The following is a 23153-nucleotide window of genomic DNA, read 5'->3' as shown; positions in this document are numbered from 1 at the left end:
GAGGAAGTTGATTCCTCCCAGTCCTGCACAGACCACTGAAGCAGCAGGATGTGATCTGCCCCACTGAAAAAGGTACTGAGCCACATGGCTAACATAGATCAAAATAATGGGTTAATATAAGATACAAGAGCTAATAAGTAGCCTGACCTAATGGGTCAATCAGCTTTATAACTTATAGAGATCTCTGTGTGATTTTCTTTGGGGCTAAGCAGCTGTGGAAACCAGGCAGGACAAAAACCCCAGCAAGCTAGCCCTAGGTGATGGTGGTGACTGATGCTCACTGAAGTGTACCCTATGTGGTGCGGAGCAAGGCATGGCTTTTGGAGGTGGGCTCTTCGTGCAGTTAACGGTGTCAATGATGACTAAACATGGAATTTCCCAGGCCTTTTGTGGAAACCCTGAGAAAGACCGGGGCCTCTATTTGGGTGGGGATTGTCAGGTCCAAAAGAACCCCCTCTAAACAGCTAACTGTGGTGCCTATTAGCATAGCAAAGCACACACTGGCCTCTAGACTTCCGCAGCTCTGTTCCCGAGTCCCACGTGGCACATTTTGCTCTCAGCTCTTCTCACCCCTCCTCCCTAAACCCTAGCTCACGGGCTTCCTCCCTTCTCCCAGCTTCTCATTCCTGCCATTTAGGCCAGGTGCCCTCTTGAGTCTCTTTGCCTTCTTGCCCCATCCTCTCTGACCCCGCCCTTTCTCTTACTCCCATCCCTGCCATGACCCCGTTCAGTCTACTGACCATGTTTAGTAACTATGTGTCTTTCCTGCATCTGCAGATGCCTCAGGCTGTTTTCTCCCTCATACCGGCAACAAAAACCTCCCCTCAACCATACCTAGGAGTGGTCATGTCCCCATTTTACACAGGGACCTGGTCAATCTTACCCGGATTTCAAGAGGTACAAAGCCCCAGGGGACATGTTGCTCAAGATCAAGAGTGTCTATGACAGGACTCTTAGGGGAATCGCAGGCCTGATTCCGGGTAAGGCATTCGGTGGGCAGAGGGAACCTTCAGTAGTACCACTAAATTACCCTATTCCCTGAGGCTGTTGGCTGAGACTGAGCCCAGTGAGGAGGGTAATGCTGTGGGGAGCTGCTGGGAGCTGCTTCTTTCCCCCGTAACCCTGACAGCTTCAAGGCCACTGTCTCCGATTTCAACTAGGCCCAGCTGTCCTTGTTCATTCTGGGAGCCCAGAGCTTACGGATGGTGACAAGGTTACTTAAATAGATGGTTAATTTAGAAGCCAGGCTAAAACGGGGTCAGAACGAGTTACTATTTTTAGTGTGTGTGTGTGTGTGTGCGTGCGCTCGTGTGTGCACATGTGCACACAGAAGCCAGCATGTCAGATCTCCTTTCTTTCTCTGCCTTATTCCCTGAAACGTGTTCTTTTGGCTATGCTGGAAGCTAGCAAGTCCCAGTGATTGTCCCGTCTCTATCTCATACAGTGCAGGGGTTACAGGCGCTTCTGAGGCCCTGCCTGAGTTACAGACGTGGGGACCTGAACTCAGGCCTTCACGCTTCTGCAGCCAGTGCTCTCAACCATCGAACCATCTCTTCAGCCCTTGTATTCTAGGTTTCCCTGAGAGTGCCAGGCTTCAAAACGTATAAACTCTCAAAGTCTGAGGCAATTTACTGATATCAGGACCACAAAGGGGGACGGAAAAAGGCGGGGAGGATCCCTATGTATTCCTCTCATGCAGGCGGGAAGGGTACAGTTGCAGCATTTGGGGGTTCCAGAGGAGGGGGCCATTGTGGGTATCCTCCTGCCTCTGAGCTGTGAGAAGAGACTCACTGGAGTCCAGGCATTGGTTTCCCACTCCATCCACCCTGTGTCCTGGATGATCAGTTCAGAAGCATGCCCTTGCCTTTCTGGAACATACTCCTTCAGATATGCAGCTCACATCGTCCGTACCCTTCCCAATGTCTGGCCCCAGTTTTTTTCCACTCAGATCTCAGATCGCCTGCTACCCATGGAACAGCCATACCAGGCTTTATTGTGCTGACCCGAGCTAATTAATTCCTTCAGCCAATGTCTCTGAATTCTAAAACAGAAAGATATTGTGCTTCAGAAACGGAAAAAAAAAACCAAAAAAACAAAGCGCATATAAGAGCTCTTCCTTTGGCACAGAAGCTTCGAAACCAGACAAAAAGAACGTTGTGACATTTTTCCTCTGGTCACCAGCTATTATCTCGCGAACAGTCACCCTGACAGATTGGCAGATGGCTTTCTTTGGAAAGCTCACAACTTCCCTTCATTTCTTTGTCATCGACCTTCTCGGAATTTCAGGGCTGACCTTCAGAGTGCCGGGCTTCCGGGGACCCTGTCTTCGCCACTGGAATTATCCACGACTGTACAGGATTCAGTGTGGAAGGAATGGCTTCCTAAACTGCACGGCACAGCGGGGAGCCGTGGTTGACGACAACAGGTTAAATATTTCCAAACAGTCGTCAGGGAGGATTTGGAAGGTTCCCAGCACAAAGAATAATAATAATAAAAAAACCCTGCCTGCAGCTACAGATACCCAGTTACTGTGCCCTGATCATTATCCATTTCACACCTGTATTGAAATGTCACACGGTACCCCATAAACACGCTGAGTACTGTAAGCCAGTGAAATTAATTTTTAAGAAGACATTCCTTTGTAACAACCCAAACTCCAATACCGCTATAGGATAGTAGAGGAACCTGCTGTCTGCAGTGCCGGCTCCCTCTGGCCAGCCACCCGAGTCTCCGTTCATCTCATGAGGCCTGGCCTGTAATCTGAACTGCTGACTTGAAAAAGCCTGGCTGAATCGGACCATAACAGCTCTAGAGTGATGACCGCTTCCATAGAGCCAATACAGGAAGGCCTGGAAGGGGGGACTTCTAATGCTTCGCTTAATTCAGGCTCAATGAGGGAACTGACTTTTTTTTTTCTTCATCATGGGCAGTTCTGCCCACATACTAACCAAAGTCTGGAAGCTTCATCCATCCCCGAGGGTAAGTCTGGCATCTGCGCTCTCCTTCCCTGTCCCAACTCAGGTGACCAGTGACTGGGGCTGCTCTCCGTTCAGTCCAGAAGGGTGAAGCCTCTAACACTCACGTGACAATTCTTAGCTGGTTCTCGGGAATTCTGCACACAAGCATACCTCAGAACCCATGGGCATGAAGGCTGTTTACCATCTGAAGTACAACAGGAGCTAGGCCTGGCGCACGCTAAATGTCACATTAACAGGGCTTCCAGACTCCTTCCCTAACACTGAGATATGACCATGTCCCCGGCCCACAAAGACATCATCACGCCCAGTGGACAGTTACACACTCAACTGCCACTCTCATTTGCGATGCCCCAAACCAAGTCACAGGTCTTTTCGTGTTGTGTGGCCTCAAAAAAGCTACCCCTGATTTACGAAAGGAAAACTCAAGGATACTAGCACTGCAAGGCTCATGGGTTTGAGGTCCTCTATTTGAGTTCACAGCACAGTTGAGACTTTATTTGCATTTCTTTGCTTTTCCTATGAGGCAGGAAGGAAGAGGCAGGCATTTGGGGAAAGAGGATTCTTCTTGTCAGAGCTGATGCAATAGCCCACAGGTTCCAGGGCATGTACCCAGCTAAGCAGCCCTTCTACAAGAGTCCTTGGATGACATCATGCTTCCTAGGTGTGGAATACAAGCACCAGCCAGTGTCTAGACAGCAGGTACTGCTGGAGAGGGCCCTGCTGCTCGAGAGAGGACTTTGCTATGCCCGGGAGCTGGCTGTAGGAGGTTATACTACTCCCTCATCCTGGGTACTGCTGTAGTGACCCTCACATAGCACAGGGACCCCTGGCTACTTTCTCAAGTTGAGTTCAACTCTTGACCCCCTTTTGCATTTGGGATTCTGCACTCCTGCAGAACCAGGGGCCTTGGAAGGCAGCATTGCTCGGCTTTCCCCCCTTCCTCTCTGCTTCATGAGTGACCTTTCTCTGGTCCCCTTCAGCTCACTCAGACAGAGACCTACAAAACTCGAGAGAAAAGCTTCTTCCATGAAGCTACCCTTCTGTTCTCGAGTGCCTGGCATTCTATCCGCTCCACATTTAAAAAGAAAGAAAAAGAAGGCATTTTGTGATGTAGTCTAAGAAAATAATTGCCCCTGGTGCTTTGTTTCTCAACCCCTTTAATCCTTCTTTCAGATGTGGCCACCATAATTATGTCAAACTGAAATTCACAGCTTTGATAAATATTAGGTGATTAAGCTATTTATAAAATCTGTAATTTGAAAATCTGGCATTTCTTGTACTGTGACTATTTCTTCTCCAAGAAGACTTAAGTGCTTAGCCATGTGGAAGGCACTGCCAGGAAGGGAAAGAATGAAGAATGTTCACTTGTAAGTCTCAGCTATTTCTACATTCCAGCCAAGCCAAGGGAGTCTCCTCTACAAGACTGGAAAGGAAGCAAGAGAGAAAGTGAGGAAAGTCCCCTGAGCCAAGCCATGTGTGACGCTTTGGAAAAGAGTGTCCTCTCTGATGAAGCATCGCCATGTGGGAGCTATTGAGGGGTCCCACGCAACTCTGAGATACCCTACGGGGCAGGGGGCATCCTACCAGGAGGTACCCTATGGGGCAGGGCAGAGGGGCATCCTACCAGGAGGTCCACCATGTTGGGCTTGTTGTTCCTCAGCGTCTTCACGGCATGGAAGACATCCACGGTTCTCTGGTGTCGGAGCATCTCACAGACAATGCTGATGGCGCAGAATGAGCCACTGCGCCCCCCTCCGTTCCTGTCAGAGAAGAAATCAGATGGTCGGATGGGGTTTGCTATCATGGCACTTCTTGTACTCCACTGTGTCTGTGGAGATATGTTGTCTAAACCCTGGAGAAAGGTCAGAAGGAAGGTGCAGAGGCAACAAGCCAGTTTAGCATGCTGCCCGCAGTTCATCCTAGCCTCATCCCGGCCAGATGGTGATTTCTGATATGGTACCTTACTGATTTTCTTTCCAAGACAAGGTTTCTCTGTATGGCCCTGGCCATCCTGGAACTCATTATGTAGACCAGGGTGGCCTCGAACTCTCAGAGATCTGCCTGCTTCTCCCTCCCGAGTGCTGGGATTAAAGGTGTGAGCCACCACTGCCTGGCTCCTTACTGATTTTTATACAAAGAGCCCAATATGGAAACATTTCAGTGAGTAGCAGCCACCTCGTCTGAAATCTGCCAGATTTCAGATAATGTCATTATTGAACTAATGACATTTAAAAATAATGCCATTAGAAACTATTGACAAGTGGGGGTATATACAAATATCCGGGTTTTGAAGGTACTAGGATCTCTATCTCTGGCATTTGGTCGTCATCTCGTATCTCTTTACCCTTCTCCAGTCTGTGACAGTTTACCTGTTTATCAGCTTTCCCTTGTCTTTCTTGATATGCTACTTCTGACGAGTCCTGGTGGGCTGCTTTGTGGAATACAGAATTCAGAATGTAGAAAGGAGGCGTAGATAAGACCCTTGTGCCCCAGCCACAATTGGAAAAGGCCAAGACTAAGTCCCACAGCGAACTGGCCTTTCATTTGGGTTCCTTTGGTATATCTTTGTCACTGGCTAAGAAACCTAGAGGAAGAAGAGCCTTACACCCTCTAAGGGATTCATGTGTTGATGTCTCAGCCGCAGGGATGTTCATCTTGTCCACTAGAGGGTGCTGGTGAGGATTTTCACTGTCTCTTTGTGGTTAATATGCATCCTGGGGTAAGACACTTTGGGACTCTGGAACTATATTGATTCTCTTCAGTCCCCACTGATTTTCATACACAACAGTGTATCTTGTTTTCAGCAATTAATTATGACTGTCTTATTTATCTAACGTTGACCTTATATTTTCTTCCCTAGTTCAACATTCTATCATAGGAAATAGCTCTCTCTCCCACCATTTGAAAATGTATTTGTTTTTATTATTTAAAGTCAACCTAGGCAGACGCTGAAAATTTTATTACATGTGCTAAAAATCTATCAGTAATTATCTTTGCCTCCATTTTTTCCACCTCTAGCCATGAAGAGTCCCATCAGGTTGGGCCCAAGTTTGTGTGGCAAACGCTTGCCCCTCTTTTGAGTATATTTGCATTTTCTAGAATGTTCACCTTGTACTTTCCATGTATTAACTCCTTTTCTAAGGAGGTAGATGACCTTTCATTTATCCTGAAATATAATAATGCCATTGCACTGAAAAGAACATTACTTTATGAAAAGCCTTTGTCGGGGGAGTGGCATGATCCAGAGTGCACGAGGCAGTGAGAGGGCAAGTCAGGCGGTGAGAGGGCAAGTCTGTGGAGTGGATCCGCTTCTTCCACCCTTACATGAGCTCAGGGGGTGAATGCTGTCCACCAGGCTTGCCCAGCAAGCGCCCTGACCCAATGAACCATCACACTGTCTACCCCTACTGGTTTCATAGCGAGTATCTAACCAGTGTTCCAGCTTCCTAGATGTTATCTTCCGGTGACTTAAAAAAAACAAACCCTACATCTAAGCAAAGTATGCCTATTGCATATTTGGTGGTGTTTGATAACTTTACAGCTATTGACAGGTTTCTCTTAGTCCTCAAGACTTGTATGGAGAAAAGAGCAGCTTGTCTTGTGGAGAGTCCTCCGTTCTGGATTTTCTCATCCCTTGCACCTCTCTAATATGATTTAATATATCATCTTTGACCCATATGTATCCTATAAATGGGTGGCTGGCAGCAGAGCTTCTAAAGGACCCTAGATGGAGGAATGGTCAATTCAATGTTGTCATTCATAAAAAAAATTATACTTCCTCTAATAAGCAAGCATAAGGCATCTGGTTGTCCTCTGTTTTGCTATTTTAAGATTGATTTCGTGTCAGTGAAGACAGTCATGAATGTCGGCTCATTCAGTCTGTTGTAACATTCTAAATCTTCTATTTTTATTGTGTTTTCTTTTTGGTTTTTCGAGACAAGGTTTCTCTGTAGCTTTGGAGCCTGGCCTGGAACTAGCTCTTGTAGACCAGGCTGACCTTGAACTCACAGAGATCTGCCTGCCTCTGCTTCTTGAGTGCTGGGATTAAAGGCATGAGCCACCACCCAGATCAATCCTCTCTTTAGATAAAGAATAACATGGCCACAATGAAGTCCAAGGATGATAAGTAGATATTGGCATTAAGTTTTGCAGATGTACACACCACAGTGGCTTATCAGAGCCTGGTCAGCCTGCTGGCTTCCTTCCTCATGCTACCATGCCCTTGCCAGTTTTACACTGTAACCAACTCTTGGAATCTTTGTTGCATGTCTTTAAAAATGTAGCCATTCTTAGGGGCATTTTAAGTGGTTTTAATGAGTATTTTCCTAAACACTAAAAATCAAACTAATGATGTCGATTATCACTGTTTAGTTTTTCTCTCTCTCCAATGTAGGGGATCAAATTCAGGGCTTTGTACGTACTAGACAAAAGTTCCACCATGGAGCTACATGCCATGCTTTTCTCTAAAGTGTGATGCCTGTCAAACTTTTTGCCCATTAAAAACTAAGGGGTTAGATATCTTGTTTTAACCATTTGCTGTATTTGTAGACCTGCTGGCTCTGGAACCTTGGCCAGATATATGTATTCAGGACCTCCATCCTATCCTGCTCTTCCTCCTTGTCTACTCATATTGTAAACAGAGTATCTCTCAATGAAATTCAACGCATCACCGCGCTCCCTTGGTGGCCAGCATCCTGTGTCCTCTCTAAATCAGTCTTTGCTACCCTCCTGTTCAGGAGGACTTTCTCTCGTGTGTTCTCATGGAAGCTCTGCTGTCTGCTTGCGACATTTGGGGGTTATTCGTCTGAAAGGATTTCTGTGCACTTGCGAGGAGACAGGCCAATGTGCCCAGTTTCTCCCCTGCCCTGTAGGGATCTATGCTGCAATCAGGTGATTACAGGGGCACGGCTTTGCCTTCTGCTCTGTTCCTTGCACGGATGTTCCACTGTCCTGGATCGCTGGCTCTTCACCTCATCTTTCAACATCTGCTCATGACCCCTGTCCACATCCACTCTTTCTATAGTTTCAGAATGAGGCCATATTCTCGTTTTAAAAACATAAGAGAATTCTGTTTCCACACCCTCCCCTAAGTATCTGGAGGGCACCTCATGCAGGTGTACTCTGCCCTCAGCCAATAGGTGGCGCTGCACCATGCTAAATATCTCACCGAGGACCTTTTAGACTGTTTCCAAAGCTTTTTTTTTCTGACCAATATTGGAAGATATCAGTTTCAACTTTCCTGTAGGCTTAAAAAAAAAGCACAACAACAACAAAGCCCCCCCCAAAAACCAAACCAACAAACAACCCCCCCCCAAAAAAAAAAAACTTTAGATTAAGTTTATAAATTAAAAAAAAATCAAACCTTATCTACAGGCCTGAGTTCACACCCAACATTAGCAAGAGGCAGCTCCACAGGGATTATGGGACTGAGGAGAGCTTGTAGCTCACACAAGGTCCAAATCAGGAGCAGAAGGAGAGAGAGCACGAGCAAGGAACTCAGGACCGCGAGGGGTGCACCCACAAACTGAGACAATGGGGATGTTCTATCGAGAACTCACCAAGGCCTGGGTCTGAAAAAGCCTGGGATAAAACCGGACTCGCTGAATATAGCGGACAATGAGGACTGCTGAGAACTCAAGAACAATGGCAATGGGTTTTTGATCCTACTGCACGTACTGGCTTTGTGGGAGCCTAGGCAGTTTGGATGCTCACCTTACTAGACCTGGATGGAGGTGGGTGGTCCTTGGACTTCCCACAGGGCAGGGAACCCTGATTGCTCTTTGGGCTGACAAGAGAGGCGGACTTGATTGGGGGAGGGGAAGGGAAATGGGAGGCGGTGGCGGGGAAGAGACAGAAATCTTTAATAAATAAATAAAAAAAAAGAAGGTAAGAAAGGGATGACAGGCAGGCAGGGGAGAAATAACTTGCACCACCACTGTCTGTGATAGTCAAACAGCCTGCTGCTAGAGACACTACATGGACCGTGATGTAATTGCTTAGTTCAAGGGCCACAGCTGCCTTTAGGAAGAAGGCCGCATACAACATGCAGTGACTAACAGGTCTTTGCTGGTCTCTCAAATCCTTCCCTTTCAGCTATCTCGGGCAGTGACCTATTCCTGAGGGCTCAGGGATTGATTGGCTCACGGCAGAAAGCTAGTAGTTCAGGGTCAAAACAAGCTATGCTTCCAGATACGACGGATGCAGGCTCTTCCAGATTCCAGAGGGCTAATTGAAAACGACTTTTAATATTGAAACTAGAAACAACCAGTCTGGGACTCTAGCTTCGTAGGAGAGCAGCTGCCCAGCATCCTCAAGGCTCTGGGTTCCATCTCTAGGACTTCAAAACAAAACAAAAAGAACCCCACACAAACCAAAATCGAACAGATCCAAAACCAGCCAATTAAAGCGCCAACTTTTCTATTGGGATTATTTTTAAATAGTTTAATTTACAAAAAAGAAATAAAAGAGCTAATCTATGAATTTATGTGCACTGGGCTCCAGCAGCTCAGGCCCCTTCCTGTCAGTACTCGCTGGTGTGCTGTCTGGGGTGCCAGGCTGGAGCCCAAGTGCTTTCCTCTCTGCCTTCCCTTTTTTTTTTTGTGGATTTTTCGAGACATGGTTTCTCTGTAGCTTTTTTTGTTGTTGTTCCTGTCCTGGAACTAGCTCTTGTAGACCAGGCTGGCCTCAAACTCCCAGAGATCCGCCTGCCTCTGCCTCCCAAGTGCTGGGATTAAAGGCGTGAGCCATCACCGCCTGGCTTTCTGCCTTCCCTTTTTTCTGGTTCTTTTCCTTCGTTCCTTTCAGGAAATCTTGGTTTGTAGAGCACTTGCTGTACTCAATCCACACATCTATTGGCAAGGGTCTTGCCTTAACTTATTGGCTTACCAAATGATGCCTACAGCACGGTGAACGATGTTGCACACTCTTCTTCTGTTGTGCCATGGCAACACTTAGGGGGCATGGTGCCCATTCCGTTGATGTCTACTGCATCTTCCTCCTTGTAGATTTGCGCATGCATTTACAACTCTGTTTCCTGAAAGGCCTAACAAACACAGTGTGGGCGCCTCTCTCTTTCGTTTTGTATTATCATTTTGGCAAGTTACTGGAAGATTGCTGCCTTGACTAGGAAAAAAAAAAGCCCTGTTGTGATCTCATCAGCACAGTATGGTGAACTTCTCCTCTTGTTCTGAGAAATAAGAAGGGGCTAGGGTAGACACTTCTCAAGCACTGAGTCTATGGACAGGAACGGAGTTTAGAACATGGAGATGAGCGAGTACGCTGCTCTACACAAGCTAGAATTGGGGGACTTCAGGCGCAAGACAGCTCTGAGTAGGTTCTGAAGACTCTCTCCAACGGAATACATTTCCTGAAGCATGAGGGTCTGGGAAGAATTCAGGGGTTCCATCACATGAGGTAAGCGCAGGGAACTGGCGTAGCCTGGACCCTCACCCAGTTGCCACTGAAACCTGGGGTGGTCAGCTCACAGGAAATGTTCATTGTCCTTCAATTTGGGAAGGGTCTTGTCATCTGCTTCACATGATGTTTCTCTGAAAAGCAACATGCGCTCCTACTTTCAACTCCCACAAACCCCGTGAGCAGCTTCCTTGACCGCCATGCCGTTTAATTGCCTCTTCCACTAAGCCAAGCTGGATCGTGAGCTGCACATCACTGCCGATGAGAAAGTGGAGGTGAAAGTGCTCCGGGAAGAAAGGCATTGTCTCCTCCGTGGCTTGCAACACTGGCCACACATGGGAATCATGCAGGGGGTTTCAATAGCGCAGATGCCTGGGTTCCATGCCGAGATTGGGGTTTAATTGGTGCCTGTGCGGCCCCAGGGAAGAACTTGCTGAAGTCCCCCAGTGACTGCCAATGCACAGGAAGTATCTTTACATTTTATCAAGAGGACACTGGTTCTGTGCTTGTCAACTTTCCGTCCCTGGAACAAATGCTCATGTAGAGACAATGGCAAGTTTGGCCCACAGTTGTGGAGTTTTAATTCCATGGCTGGCTGGCCGGCCCCATGGCTTTGGGGCTGTGATGAAGCAGCACACCACTGGGGTAGGGATGTGACAAAGGAAGGCTGTCATCTCATGACCAGAGAGAGGCAAGAAGGAAGAGCCCAGAGTCCCAAAATTTCTTTGAGGCATGTCTGCAGTGATCCATACCTCCTTGTATGCCATAATGCTTCCTCATAGTACACACAGAGACCAAGCCCTTACCAAGGGAGTCTTTATGGGATATTCCAGACGAAGCTATGGCAGACCTAATCAGATTCTGACAGGATGCCTATTTATAAAAAATATCTCTTGAAAAAGGGATTAGGAAAAAAAAGTTTTGTTTTGTCTTTTTTTTGGTGGGGGGAGAAAGTTCCCCCATGGTATCCAGTAGAACCATCAATTACTACAATGAGATGATCCAGCTATCTGGGAGAAATCCCTGGTTATGCCATTGATTGATTTCTTCTAGTAGGGATGATTTCAAGTTACCTACAGTTTAACAACCACTGCTGAAAATTCCTGAAGATGTTAAGAGCAAGCTCGTGAACTAGGAATTGTCTAGGAATTGAAGTTATCCCTGTGTTTTCCTCTCCTCTGGGGGTGTGGGGGTTGATCCCACTTACAGGGTATATATATATTGATCACATGACCGACTTCCTGTAGTTTGTATGTGCTTTCCAACCAAGTTCCTGTGTTGGGAACTTACTCTCCAAAGACATTAATGACATTTGGAGCCTTTGGGAGGTTCTCTGGCTCAGACAGAGGGTCTCAATGGTGGTAATAGTGGGTTTATAAGAGGAGAGTGACCAATGTTAGCACACTTGTTCTGTCTTGTCATATGATGTCCTCGCTGCGTTGTGACCCTCACCAGATGCTATAACTGGATTCTTGGATTTATCAGTTTCCAAAATGGAGAACTAAATCAAACTCTGGGGCTTATAAACCTCCTCATCTCCTCTATCTTGTTAGAGAAACAGAAAGCTACGACACCCAAGTACGCAATATGTTGTTATTTCTAGAAAGCCAACTGATTGTTCAGTAAGAGTGCTGGTCGCCCCTCTGTCCCAGAGCATTATGGGAGGAGGAAGGTGAACTGAGTTGCTGGGCAGGGTCTAGCCCCCCTCCCCCCCAAAGAGCTCTATGGAATACTTACAAGCAATGTACGACCGTGCGGCCTTCCCCGCCGTTGTATTCCTCCTGCCACTTGTCCACTTGACGGATGAGCTTCAGGAAGGAGCGCTTGGATACGGGCGTGTCCCTGTACATTGGCCAGCCCAGGAACTGGAACTGCTGGACCATCCGATGCCCATCCTGAGGCTGCAGAGTGAGAGGCGCCAGTCAGGGAGTGGAGGGAACAGCGCCCTTTACCTTACTGGATTCCGGGGCCCTGGTTCCTCCCACTTGATCTTCCTTTCGGAGTAAAGTATTATCCAGGAGCCTCAAGCCAGCAGATAACAAGGGGTGATTCTGCAGGCCTGGAGAGTTAAGACCTTAATCTCTTGTGGTTATAAAAGAGCCAGGTGTTTTAAGAGACAGGCCGGAGATAAACAGGAGTGGAGCAGAACACTTACATTTTGTAAAAGCCGAGAGAAAAATAACAAAGGACTGACCATGTGGTGTTTTGTGTGGACAAATGGCTTCACTTTAGCTGCAAGTAAATTAAGGGGACGGGACAGCCTGTAACCTAGAAATGCTTGTGAGTCCGACGTGATGCAGTTTATACCCTGGTTTCTCTATAATACGGCTTTGCTTAATGCTCAGGCTTTTGCTTCGCTGCCAATAGTTAATTAATCACCACGTATAATTAAACAGGATTGCGGAATTCAAATTATGTATTGCTGGCCTCAGTGTTCAGAGGAGCCGCTTGGCACTTGGTGGCACCCGACATAGGTGGGTCTCTCAGCACGCTTTCCTTGCCAGCTGTTTCTCCTCCTCTGCCTCAGCCTCCCCTCTTCCCAGACCTGTGACTGACAGATGCTTCTGGACTCCGTTTTGGGGTTCCATTTTTCTCCCCTGATCTCACTGTTTGATTACATTCACTGTCGTGACTTTGGGTATTACAAGCCAGTCACCGTTTAGACCTCTCTCCTGAATGTCACCCTCATGCACTCCAAAGCCAAGCTCGGGGGCTTACATAGTCATCCCAAACCTACTGTGTCCCAAATTGGACCTCAGCTCAGCTCCTTGCCCCAGACGATCTGTTTTTTTCCTCAGGCAAAACCAATTCCAGTTAATGACAATCACACCACTTCCTTCTTAGGATCCACATCTTGAGAGTCACCTTGACTCTCTGGGACCCTGCTGCTCCGGCTTCCGGATCTAAGCCGTCTCTCTCTACCGCTCACTACCTCCAATTGCCACCACTCCTGTCCTACCACTGCCCTTGGTCACCTGGTCCTTCTGTCCATCTGTCAAGGCAGAGGCATATGTGAATCAATCTGGTGACGCAGCTCTTCTGAAAACCCTGCCGTGGCTCAACGGCTCCTCATTTGCTTCCCAGCGAGAGTCTGCTAGCGGTGGTAGGCAAGGCCCTGCCAGTCCTGAGCTCTCTTCCTCAGTGCCTCCTGCCTTAGCTTACTGTTCTCCAGCTCCACCATAGAGCCCCTGTGTGGCCATTTCTGCTTGAGAGCTGTCTTCCTAGAGAGGTCACGCCTCCTCCCTTCCTTCCTCAGAGTCCGCTCACATGGGATGCCTACTGAAAACGGGACTGTGACAGCCCCGGGACATGACCTCACACTTTTGTTCCTTGAGCATGTATCCCTGTCTAGCACCCCGTGACTCTATCTGCTATACCTTTTATCTGCTGTCTTCCTTTCAGTCGGGACTCTCCTTTGGAAAGCTCACTTTCTGCCACCCCCACTACGTCAGTTTAGCAAGATCCTCCCCTCCAGTGAGCGACCACTTCATACCTGATCAGGTTCTTCAGACTCCCCCGTACCCTAATGATGCCAGTTCTCTCTGGCCCATCCTCAGCAAGAATTTCCTTGTCTTGATTTCCCATCTGCTGATCCCTGCCTGTCCTAGGCTAGACTCTTGCACTTTCCTGGCTGGATTCAGGTAGCATCTGCCACAGTGGTTCATGTTTATAGCACTGAACATTGAACAAAGTCTTTCTTATTGTGCCTGAACATGTTAGTAACTCTCTCTTTAACTAGCTTCCCCTTAGCGTATGGGTCCCATCAGGCAAGGGATCTCTTTTGTTGACTGAGACCTTCCAGGACAGAGCCTGAGAGAGAGCAGACATGTCAACATTCCGTAAGACAACAGCAAAACCCCATTTCAAGCACCGTGGGTCCCGCCCCGGCTCTTACTCTGGAGGCGTTGTAAATCCTGAAGATCCTACTGATGATGTCTTCCTCCAAGTCCGCAGACACAAATTCCACCTGGATGGGGCCATGTCTGTGCACTCCGTTTTCTGGCCAGTACTGTGGACACAACTGAACCCCAAAACCAGAGAGACAAGTGTGGTGACTGGACAAAGTCAGCATCGACACAATCCTTTCAACTTCAGTTCCTTTTCTTCCTAAAAGGCTCAGACACCAAAACTCTCATGGTGGCTGTGTCCTCAACCATCCTTCTCATCCTCTGGCGGTTTTCTCAAAAAAACATATGTTAGCCAGGGATAAGATTCAGAACTGGCAACCGTGCAGGCCTGGATTGTCATAGTTTTTTAAACAAACTGATATTCCACAGAAAGCAGGATCCACAGGTTGGACTTGCTTTTTGGATGACTTTTACTTTAGAAATGGTCTCATATACCACGGTCACGTGTTGCAAGGGTTGATTTATACAATCAAGATTGCAAAGTCAATTCTGTTAATAGTGAGTCGACTGAGACAACATCCTCTCTTTTCTCCCTCTCTATCCATGATAGAGAGCAAGAGAGAAAACAGGATATCAAGACTACTCTTTATATTAGCTGGGTCCGCTGGATTTAGAAACTAATTAATTTTTAAATAATGTTTCCATGGGATTTTGTTTCTTCCTCATCAGCATTCCCCGGTGACAAGTTATTAAACCACCTTGTCAAACAATAGCGTTCAGATGTCTGTTTCCCTTTTGACACCCAAGGGTGCCCACTGTTAAGATTGAAAGGCATGATGTCAGAAAGCTGAGATGGCAGGAAAAGCCGTCACAACCACATCTGAACAGCTCTGCCCATTTCTCTGCGGACAGGGCTGGCTTTGCTCTCTGCTTATTTTTGAAGTTCAAGCGCCTGATCAAATGCTTGTCATTTACACCGCAGAAATATGAATGGCCCAGGCTGGCATCTGGCTCCTGGCACACTGTGTCCTACATTCTGCCCAAGGAAACCATGTAGAAAATGGCTTAAATGGCGCAGAACACATCCACGAGCTGATCCGATAAATACTTAAAGCGGTCTCGTGGCAGTCTTGTAGACTAGCGAAGCCTCCGAGTTCCAATGCTCAGTTTAGCATTTGCTAAAAGACAGAGTCCCAGGAGCCTCCCCCTGCCCCTCCCCTCCCCCATGCCCATCAGCTCTGTCTGCTGAATAGAATGGGAATCTTTTTGTCTCTCTGACTGCCAGTCAGCCAAGGCTTGGTTGGAGTCCAGACAGTTTGAGTTTAGAATGCGGCTTCAGCATTCAGATGCTGTGTTCATAGACACCACCAGCATTGCTGACCCGTGGTGAAGGTGACCCAATGTACTTTCACGGTAGGGACAAGGCAAACTGACTCTACACAGGAACACATCCTGTACCCAGTGCCTGGCTCTTAAATTTGTGAAATCTAACTGCTGTCTGGAGTTAGAAGGACAGTTCTTGGTTCTATTGAACTGGGTGTGCTTTCGTAAACAGGGACAATCTGTTCTGAGAGCAGGGAGGAGGGAGAAGTCTAGAACACTGAAGCTAAGCCAAAAGGAGTGGATAAGAACAAGGACGGTCATTGTTCCTCCTCCAGCTAGCTTCTGAGCGAGAGCCTGAACCGTATACTGCAGGGTTGCCACCTGGAAACCCCTAGCTGCGTACGGAAGCATTAATGGCAACAGAATGGATTTCGGGAAAGAAACATCTTCTGTTAAGATGCTGAAACTGTCCAGGAGCCCCCACCAGCACTCCTGCTCTATTTAAAAATAAAAATTCTCAACTGGATACAAAATTAATTAATTCCCAAACAAGTTTACTCATAATACCAAGCTCCAAGTTTCCCCTCATGCCCTCTGTCATGTGGTGACTTATGTGAAGAGAGTGGATTCCGCTCCCAAAGGGTCTTCTAGGAGCGAAGACTCTCCTGACAGCTCCCCCCAAGAACATTCTGCTATCCTGCTTGCTATGGCTTTCTGTCTCACCCCTGTGAGGGGCTCCGCTGAGTGTTCTGAGCTCATACCCTGTTTGTTTCTCTTGCTATCTTTACAAAGCATCGACAAAGTGCAAAGCTATTCTTTAAGCCCGCTTGCCCGTCTCCACTGTCCAGCCATCCTAATATCCCGTCTTGCAGGCTCCAGAAGAGCAGATCTAGAAGCACAGATGCCCAAGCGGGAGGCCAAGGACAGTCTCCTGTCTCCACTAGTTGGCTGGCTCTGAGATGTGTGGTCCCAGTTTGGCTTGAACTGTCTGTGCCCTTGAAGCAGCCAATGGAATTTTATTTATATATTTATGCCTACCTTTTCTTTTCCCACTCTCTGCATCTGTGCCTTTGGTCTGCCTGTCTTCTTGGTTTTCACCGGCTTTCTTTTGTAGCCTCTGATTCTCCTTTGGTACTCTTGTGTTTTCATATCCTTCAACAGCCCTCTGTACACTGGCTGTGGGGCTTGTCCATCTCATCCCAACAAAGCACACACAGACTTGACCCCGTGACCTGGGCTCTACGTAGAGGGACCCCTGGACTCACCTGGGCAGGATCCACATCGTTGAGCATGACGACCGATGTGCAGTGATAATCCAAGACCAGCCGCCAGAAGTCTTTGACAGTGTTTGGCAAAGGATGCTGGGTGACTATAAATGCCGACGGCTGTTTATAGCTCTGCAAACAGAAACAAGAAAGATCCAGATACACCCAGCTCAACGAGAGGGAAGGCAGCAGAGTTATTTTGTGCACACGGAGTGGTATGGCACAAAACACTGAACATATTAGTGATTGTTGAATTCCATCACCACTGTCTACACCAAAATGAAATAAAAATAAATGTCCCGTGAAACTACGGTGAAATACCCTCACTTTAATGCCATGGGAACTTCATTGTTATTTCTTAACATTTTTTATTTAATATTTCTGACGGGCCATATTGGTTCTTCGTATTACAAATTTTAGTGGAGAAAGTTTCCGTTTACTTTAAAAAACTAAGTTCAATGAAAGTAGTTCTGGTTTTTCACAAAACCTGTTTGCTTGTCATGAATCTGGGTGACAGTGTTACTTATCCCTGCCATAAAAGATGTGCAGGCTTTTGTGGGCGCCAGGAGTTTGAAACAAGCTCAAGCCCCCTTTACGGTGTCACCCCAACAGAATTAAACTTCCACAGTAGCATTGAAAATGCCCATTTGCTCTCTTGTCAGCTGAACAGCAAGAAGCAAACAGACTGGCAGGAGGCAATGAGTTGTGCTTTCTTCCTATGTAAATTGCGGCCTGAATTAGGAAGAAGGGGAACTAAACAATGCTGTCAATCACTGAAGCCCTTTTCCCTGCCAAAGGACAGAAGAGCTGCCTCTTACTCCCTGGCCAGCAGGCTAAAACCCTGACAGAGTAGCTTAGGTGGGCTTCAGTTCTGAGTGCTTGAGCAGGAACCTCTGCCTCACACCGAGCCACATCTGGAATGCGAGATCTATTCCTGTAGTTGTTGGAAAAAAATAGCTGGCCTTTTAAAAGGTCAGAGGGCACATAAACTTCTTGGGGCTCCGCCTCAAGGACACACATATTCTGTCTTTCCTTCCGGAAGTGCTTACATCCATCAGGGCTGCGTTAATGTAGTTGCTGCTCTCCCCATCGATGGTGATGAGGAAGGGCAGGCAGCGGTCCGGAGGCAGGATGTCCATACAGCGGTTTTTCTCGTGGTTCCGGGGTAGGAGCGCGATGCTGCAGTCCTCCACTCGCAGGGTGGGAGTCACCATGTTGAGAGTCTGTAGGAGAAACGGGAGGGGCGGGACGTGCAGCTCCAGTCAGCTCACCCCAGGTGGCCGATTTCATGCTTGACGATATGAATACATGTAAGAAAACACTGCATTGCACCCCATAAACATGTGCAGTTACAATGTGCCAATTGAGAAAATGAGACACAATTGAGAAACTCCCGAGGAAGTGTGGGTTGATAAAATGTTCTAGGAAGGCTGTATGGGTAAACTAATTCCTTTAAAAAGACGAACGAGGCAGAGAACGGCTTGGTCTCATGCTCAGCTGCCTGCAAGCTAGTCACCCCCCCCCCCCCACACACCTTGAATTCTACCAACTCCATCTCTCTTTCGTCCTTGGGTTTTGTCTCCATACAATGCCTATCAGCCATAGGAGGCAGAAGAGGCAGAGGCGAGCGACCTTGTACATTTAAAGCATACAGCATCCTCAACTCTAACTACAGCGGGGCAACTGAAAATCTGGGAGGCAAGAAATTGGGAGAGAGTTGGCCGGCCTCAAGTTAGGTACAGGTAGATAAAACCTGGATTTGACTTTTACCTGAATGAAGATCTAGGTACACTGAGCATCCTTAAAGACCATTCCCATAGACGGATTGTACCCATGCTTAGTTCCACTATAAACCAGGTGTCCTGGATCTCAGAACCAGTTGCTGGTTACTTGAAATGCAAATGTCTCTGCTAGACTAATGACTCGAAGCCAAGTAATTCTAGCCCTGAGGGTGTTCAGCCTGGTGCTGCTACAGATATTTAGGGAGCAGAGCCCAGGAGCGCAGTTAAACATGCTATCAGACAGCACCGCAGAAAAGTCCCAGCCCCCAGTGCCACTAGTCCTGAAGTGGAGAAGAGAGTCTCCCTAAAGAGGATGGCCTCCCAGCCCCTCCCACTTGGATCCCCACTTACCCGGAATTCCTCTTTAATTTGGCTTGAGTTTGTCTGTGGGTCCAATTTGTTCATGTCGTAATACAGAGACCTGATTTGGGAAGCAGGGATGGAGGTGTCTCCACAGAGACAGGCTTCCAGGATCGCATCATGGATAAACACGTACTGCTCCTGAAGAAGCAGATGGACGAAGTCAGTGATGAAGAACTCAGGGTGAACCCAGAGAGCCAGAGAAGGAAGGAAGGGTGTTGTCAGCCCTATTTCCTCAAGATGTCAGGGCAATGCATCCATGGCAGAGGAACAAGCATCATAAAGGCCCTGGGGATAGGAGGCGAGGTTGTCTCATGTCCTAACCCTGTTTCCGACAGCTGGCATACCACTTGATCAAGAATAGGAGGAAGCAGACTAGCTTCATGAAGAACATTACACAGACTGATCACAGCACGTGAGACAGTGGCTGAAACACCTCTCTAATTCTGAGACCTCAGATTCATAACTCAGTATCTCAGATGAGGACTGAGCATAATTCGGTTGATGATGGGAGAATTTCCTAATCAAGTTCACGATATGGAAAACGGTCCAGGGAAACTTGACTTGGCTCTGAAGACAGTTATGACTATTAGGAATGACTTATTCTGAACCATTAATTAATGATGCTGATAATTCTAATAAGTCCAGAACACGGCTCTTTTACATGTGTATAGTCTACAGTTAAAAGATGAGCTCTCTAAAACATGGGGTGCAGCTCTGTGACGGAGCACTTGCCTCCCATGTGCAAGCCCCTGGATTTGGTCCCCCTATTGCCATATCAATACACAAATGGAACAATTATTCCTTTAATTGTGACCTGGCAGAGACTTTTCCTAGAATTAATTTTCACCGTCTTTATTATTGATCTTCAATTGTATAAAATGTCAAAGGCTTTCTTTTTTTCAAAATATTTATTTATTATGTATACAATATTCTGTCTGTGTGTATGCCTGCGGGCCAGAAGAGGGCACCAGACCTTATTACAGATGGTTGTGAGCCACCATGTGGTTGCTGGGAATTGAACTCAGGACCTTTGGAAGAGCAGGCAATGCTCTTAACCTCTGAGCCATCTCTCCAGCCCCTCAAAGGCTTTCTTCTATCATTAATTTCTATAAATAACATTTTGGAAAAGGAAGGTAAAGTGAGAAGATGTGTGTTTCAACTCTTGATCAATTGCTAAAGCATGTTAAATATGAAGCGTTGATTACCATTAGATTTTAAAATATGCCCTTAGTCTAAAGAAAAGAGAAACAGAAGGCAGCATCCTTGCCTTCTAGAATTCCTGCGCTTGTTAAAAATTGCCAGGGGGTTTGTAAATGTTCCTGTATAACCTAAAAAAATGTTCTTCATTCTGCTTTAGTGATCCTCCATGGGCCCTAGGTCCTGGGTCCTAGGTCCAGGGTGTAAGTTTTAGAAGTGTTAATTCTTAATAGACCTTGCATTTCAACGTTAAGAGTTGCTAATTGGTACAGAGTACTCCTACAAGTTTGGCAAAGTCCCATGATGCCAGGTGACAGGGAAGAACTATTTCGAGCTAGCAGGCTGGTTGTCTTCTAATGTCTGAAGGAGAATAAATCCCTGAAACTTCCTGGCAGATAGATGCCTTGCTATTCTCAGGAGCTGCCCCGCTCTGCTGCTCAGCTAGTTTACAGGACAGACTGAACAGGAACCGTGTTGGGACCTTGGATGCTTAATGTAGAGGCTCTTCTGAGTCCCTTGGCAGGGACGGCTGTGCGAATTTAGGTTGATGGCTACAGATCCCAGTACTTGGAAAACTCCTGGCACCCGAATCTGCAAGTTGAAAAGTCTTTTTTTTTTGTTTGTTTTTGAAAGAATGGACAAAAGAAGGATGAAGGAAGGGAGGAGGCAGGTGGAGGGAGGGAGGAGGTAGGGGAGGGAGGAGGCAGGGGGAGAGAGGGAGGAGGCAAGGGAGGGAGGAGGCAGGGGGAGAGAGGGAGGAGGCAAGGGAGGGAGGAGGCAGGGGGAGGGAGGAGGCAGGGGGAGGGAGGGAGGGGGAGGAAAGGAGGAGGCAGGGGAGGGAGAGGGAAAGGGAAGGAGGGAGAAGGCAGGCGGAGGGAGGGAGGAGGCAGGGGGAGGGAGGGGGAGGAAAGGAGGAGGCAGGGGAGGGAGAGGGAAAGGGAAGGAGGGAGAAGGCAGGCGGAGGGAGGAGGCAGGGGAGGGAGGAGGCAGGGGGAGGGAGGGAGGGGGGAGACATGGGGAGGAAAGGAGGGGGCAGGGGGAGGGAGGGAGGAGGCAGGCAGAGGGAGGAGGCAGGGGGAGGGAAGGAGGGGGAAGAAAGGAGGAGGCAGGGGAGGGAGAGGGAAAGGGAAGGAGGGAGAAGGCAGGGGGAGGGAGGGAGGAGGCAAGGGAGGGAGGGAGGGAGGGGGAGGGAGGGAGGGGGAAGACAGGGGGAGGAAATGAGGAGGCAGGGGAGGGAGAGGGAAAGGGAAGGAGGAAGAAGGCAGGGGGAGGGAGGGAGGGGGAGGAAAGGAGGAGGCAGGGGAGGGAGAGGGAAAGGGAAGGAGGGAGAAGGCAGGGGGAGGGAGGGAGGAGGCAGGGGAGGGAGGAGGCAGGGGGAGGGAGGGAGGATGCAGAGAGTGTGGGCAGCATGAGGGAATCAGGAGTTGGCAGGTATAGCACTTTTCTGCTAGGGTATGGTAGAAACAGTTGGCAGGCTTCTTTCGCCCAAGGAGGTGGGTATACAGGACAGTGGGGACTAAGCCACGGGCTAAGGGCAGCTGCAGTACCTCCGTCTGCACCATGTTGACTCTCCTGGACCGAAGCTCTCTGACACAGTTGTAGATGTCCACCACTCCTTCCCTTTCTGCCATGTCCAACATGATGTCGATGACTATGAAGCAGCCCGTCCTCCCTGCACCAGCGCTGCACGGGAAGAAGCGGCTTTCAGCAGAGGAAAAGGACCATCACTGCGCTCCTACTTCCTAAGATCGTCAGCCATTAGAAGGTCTGCAGCGTAGGCCTTAGGCACATTTAAAACGCTGCACACCTATCAACTTGATCCAGTTAGAACTAGAACATTTTCATCATCCTCTGATGGAGGAAGGTCATTGGTTAAAAATAAAGAATCTGCTTGGTCTGATAGCTTAAAACATAGTGGGTGGAGTGAACAGAACAGAATGCTGGGAGGAAGAGGAAGTGAGCTCAGAGACGCCATGCTCCCCTCTCCCGGGCAGATGCGATAGCTCTGCTCTCTGAGGCAGATGGCGATGCAGCCAGCCACCAGGTCAGACATGCTGAATCTTTCCTGGTAAGCGCACCTCGTGGTGCTACATAGATTATTAGAAATGGGTTAAGAGGCTGAAACTAATGGGCCAGGCAGTGTTTAAAAGAATACAGTTTGTGTGTTGTTATTTTGGGGCATAAGCTAGCCAGGCGGCCGGGGTGCTGGGGACGCAGCCCCGCTGCTCCAATCACTACAATCCTCTCTGTGAAACCCCGTACCCATAAATGTTTCATAGCTCCTCCACGAGCAGGCGCCGGGAGCTCTCCTTACCTGCAGTGTACCACCAACGGGCCGGCATTAGGTGGACTCTTGGATTTGACCTGCCGGACAAATCCAAGCAGACCAGTGGCGTGGTAGGGGACCCCGTGATCCGGCCAACCCGTGAAGTGAAACTGTCTGATCTCTCGGATTTCATGGATGCCCCTCTGTAGTCCACAGGCCAGGCACAACGGGAGGAGAACACAGAGAAAGTGATGATAAGCAAGGGAAGGTGGGCACAAATCACCCCTAGGCAAGCCTAGGGCAGAAACCACAGAACCCTGGGGCAGAAGGCCATTTGTTACACCCAATTTGGAAGCCTTATGACATTGAGCTGTTTACAGGTGTGAAAGGGGAGGTGATGTTTGGGGTCATGCTAATTCACACATGCAACTCCTGGAGATGAATGGGTCTTTTTGGTTCCCCCCCAAATGTCCTTTCTTACGAAGCAGACTGTGTTAAAAAGCTTTTCACTAACAGCTACTGGGATTTTAAGACCCCTGTCCTGGCTCCAGGTACTAGCACGAAGCACACGCGTGCGCACATACACACACAAACACACACACACACACACACCCCGCCAGGGTTTAGAAAATGTTTGCGGAGAGGATAAATAAGAATCCCTTTTCAAACAGACAGACCAGCATATCTGTTTTCATCTGTGGCACAGTTAGCTTTTTCTT

The 23153-nt window shown here is 48.1% G+C and overlaps 1 protein-coding gene across 3 annotated transcripts in view; it reads right to left on the bottom strand.

Annotated features, from left to right (window-relative positions):
• The window catches only part of Ptprm (protein tyrosine phosphatase receptor type M), a 694512-nt gene that overhangs the window by 6141 nt on the left and 665218 nt on the right, over positions 1–23153 (bottom strand). For all 3 annotated transcript variants that reach the window (XM_075956536.1, XM_075956537.1, XM_075956538.1), the window contains 8 exons: positions 22483–22637; positions 21716–21851; positions 18960–19109; positions 17877–18050; positions 16828–16959; positions 14287–14412; positions 12129–12292; positions 4603–4738 (listed from right to left, as the gene is read on the bottom strand). In XM_075956536.1, coding sequence (XP_075812651.1) covers positions 4603–4738; positions 12129–12292; positions 14287–14412; positions 16828–16959; positions 17877–18050; positions 18960–19109; positions 21716–21851; positions 22483–22637 — 1173 coding nt within the window. The remainder of the gene's footprint in view (positions 1–4602; positions 4739–12128; positions 12293–14286; positions 14413–16827; positions 16960–17876; positions 18051–18959; positions 19110–21715; positions 21852–22482; positions 22638–23153) is intronic.

Source organism: Microtus pennsylvanicus, chromosome 22 (assembly GCF_037038515.1).
Source record: "Microtus pennsylvanicus isolate mMicPen1 chromosome 22, mMicPen1.hap1, whole genome shotgun sequence".
Lineage (NCBI taxonomy): Eukaryota > Metazoa > Chordata > Mammalia > Rodentia > Cricetidae > Microtus > Microtus pennsylvanicus.
Note: the sequence above shows the minus strand (reverse complement) of the source record. Positions and strands in the feature narration are given on the sequence as shown.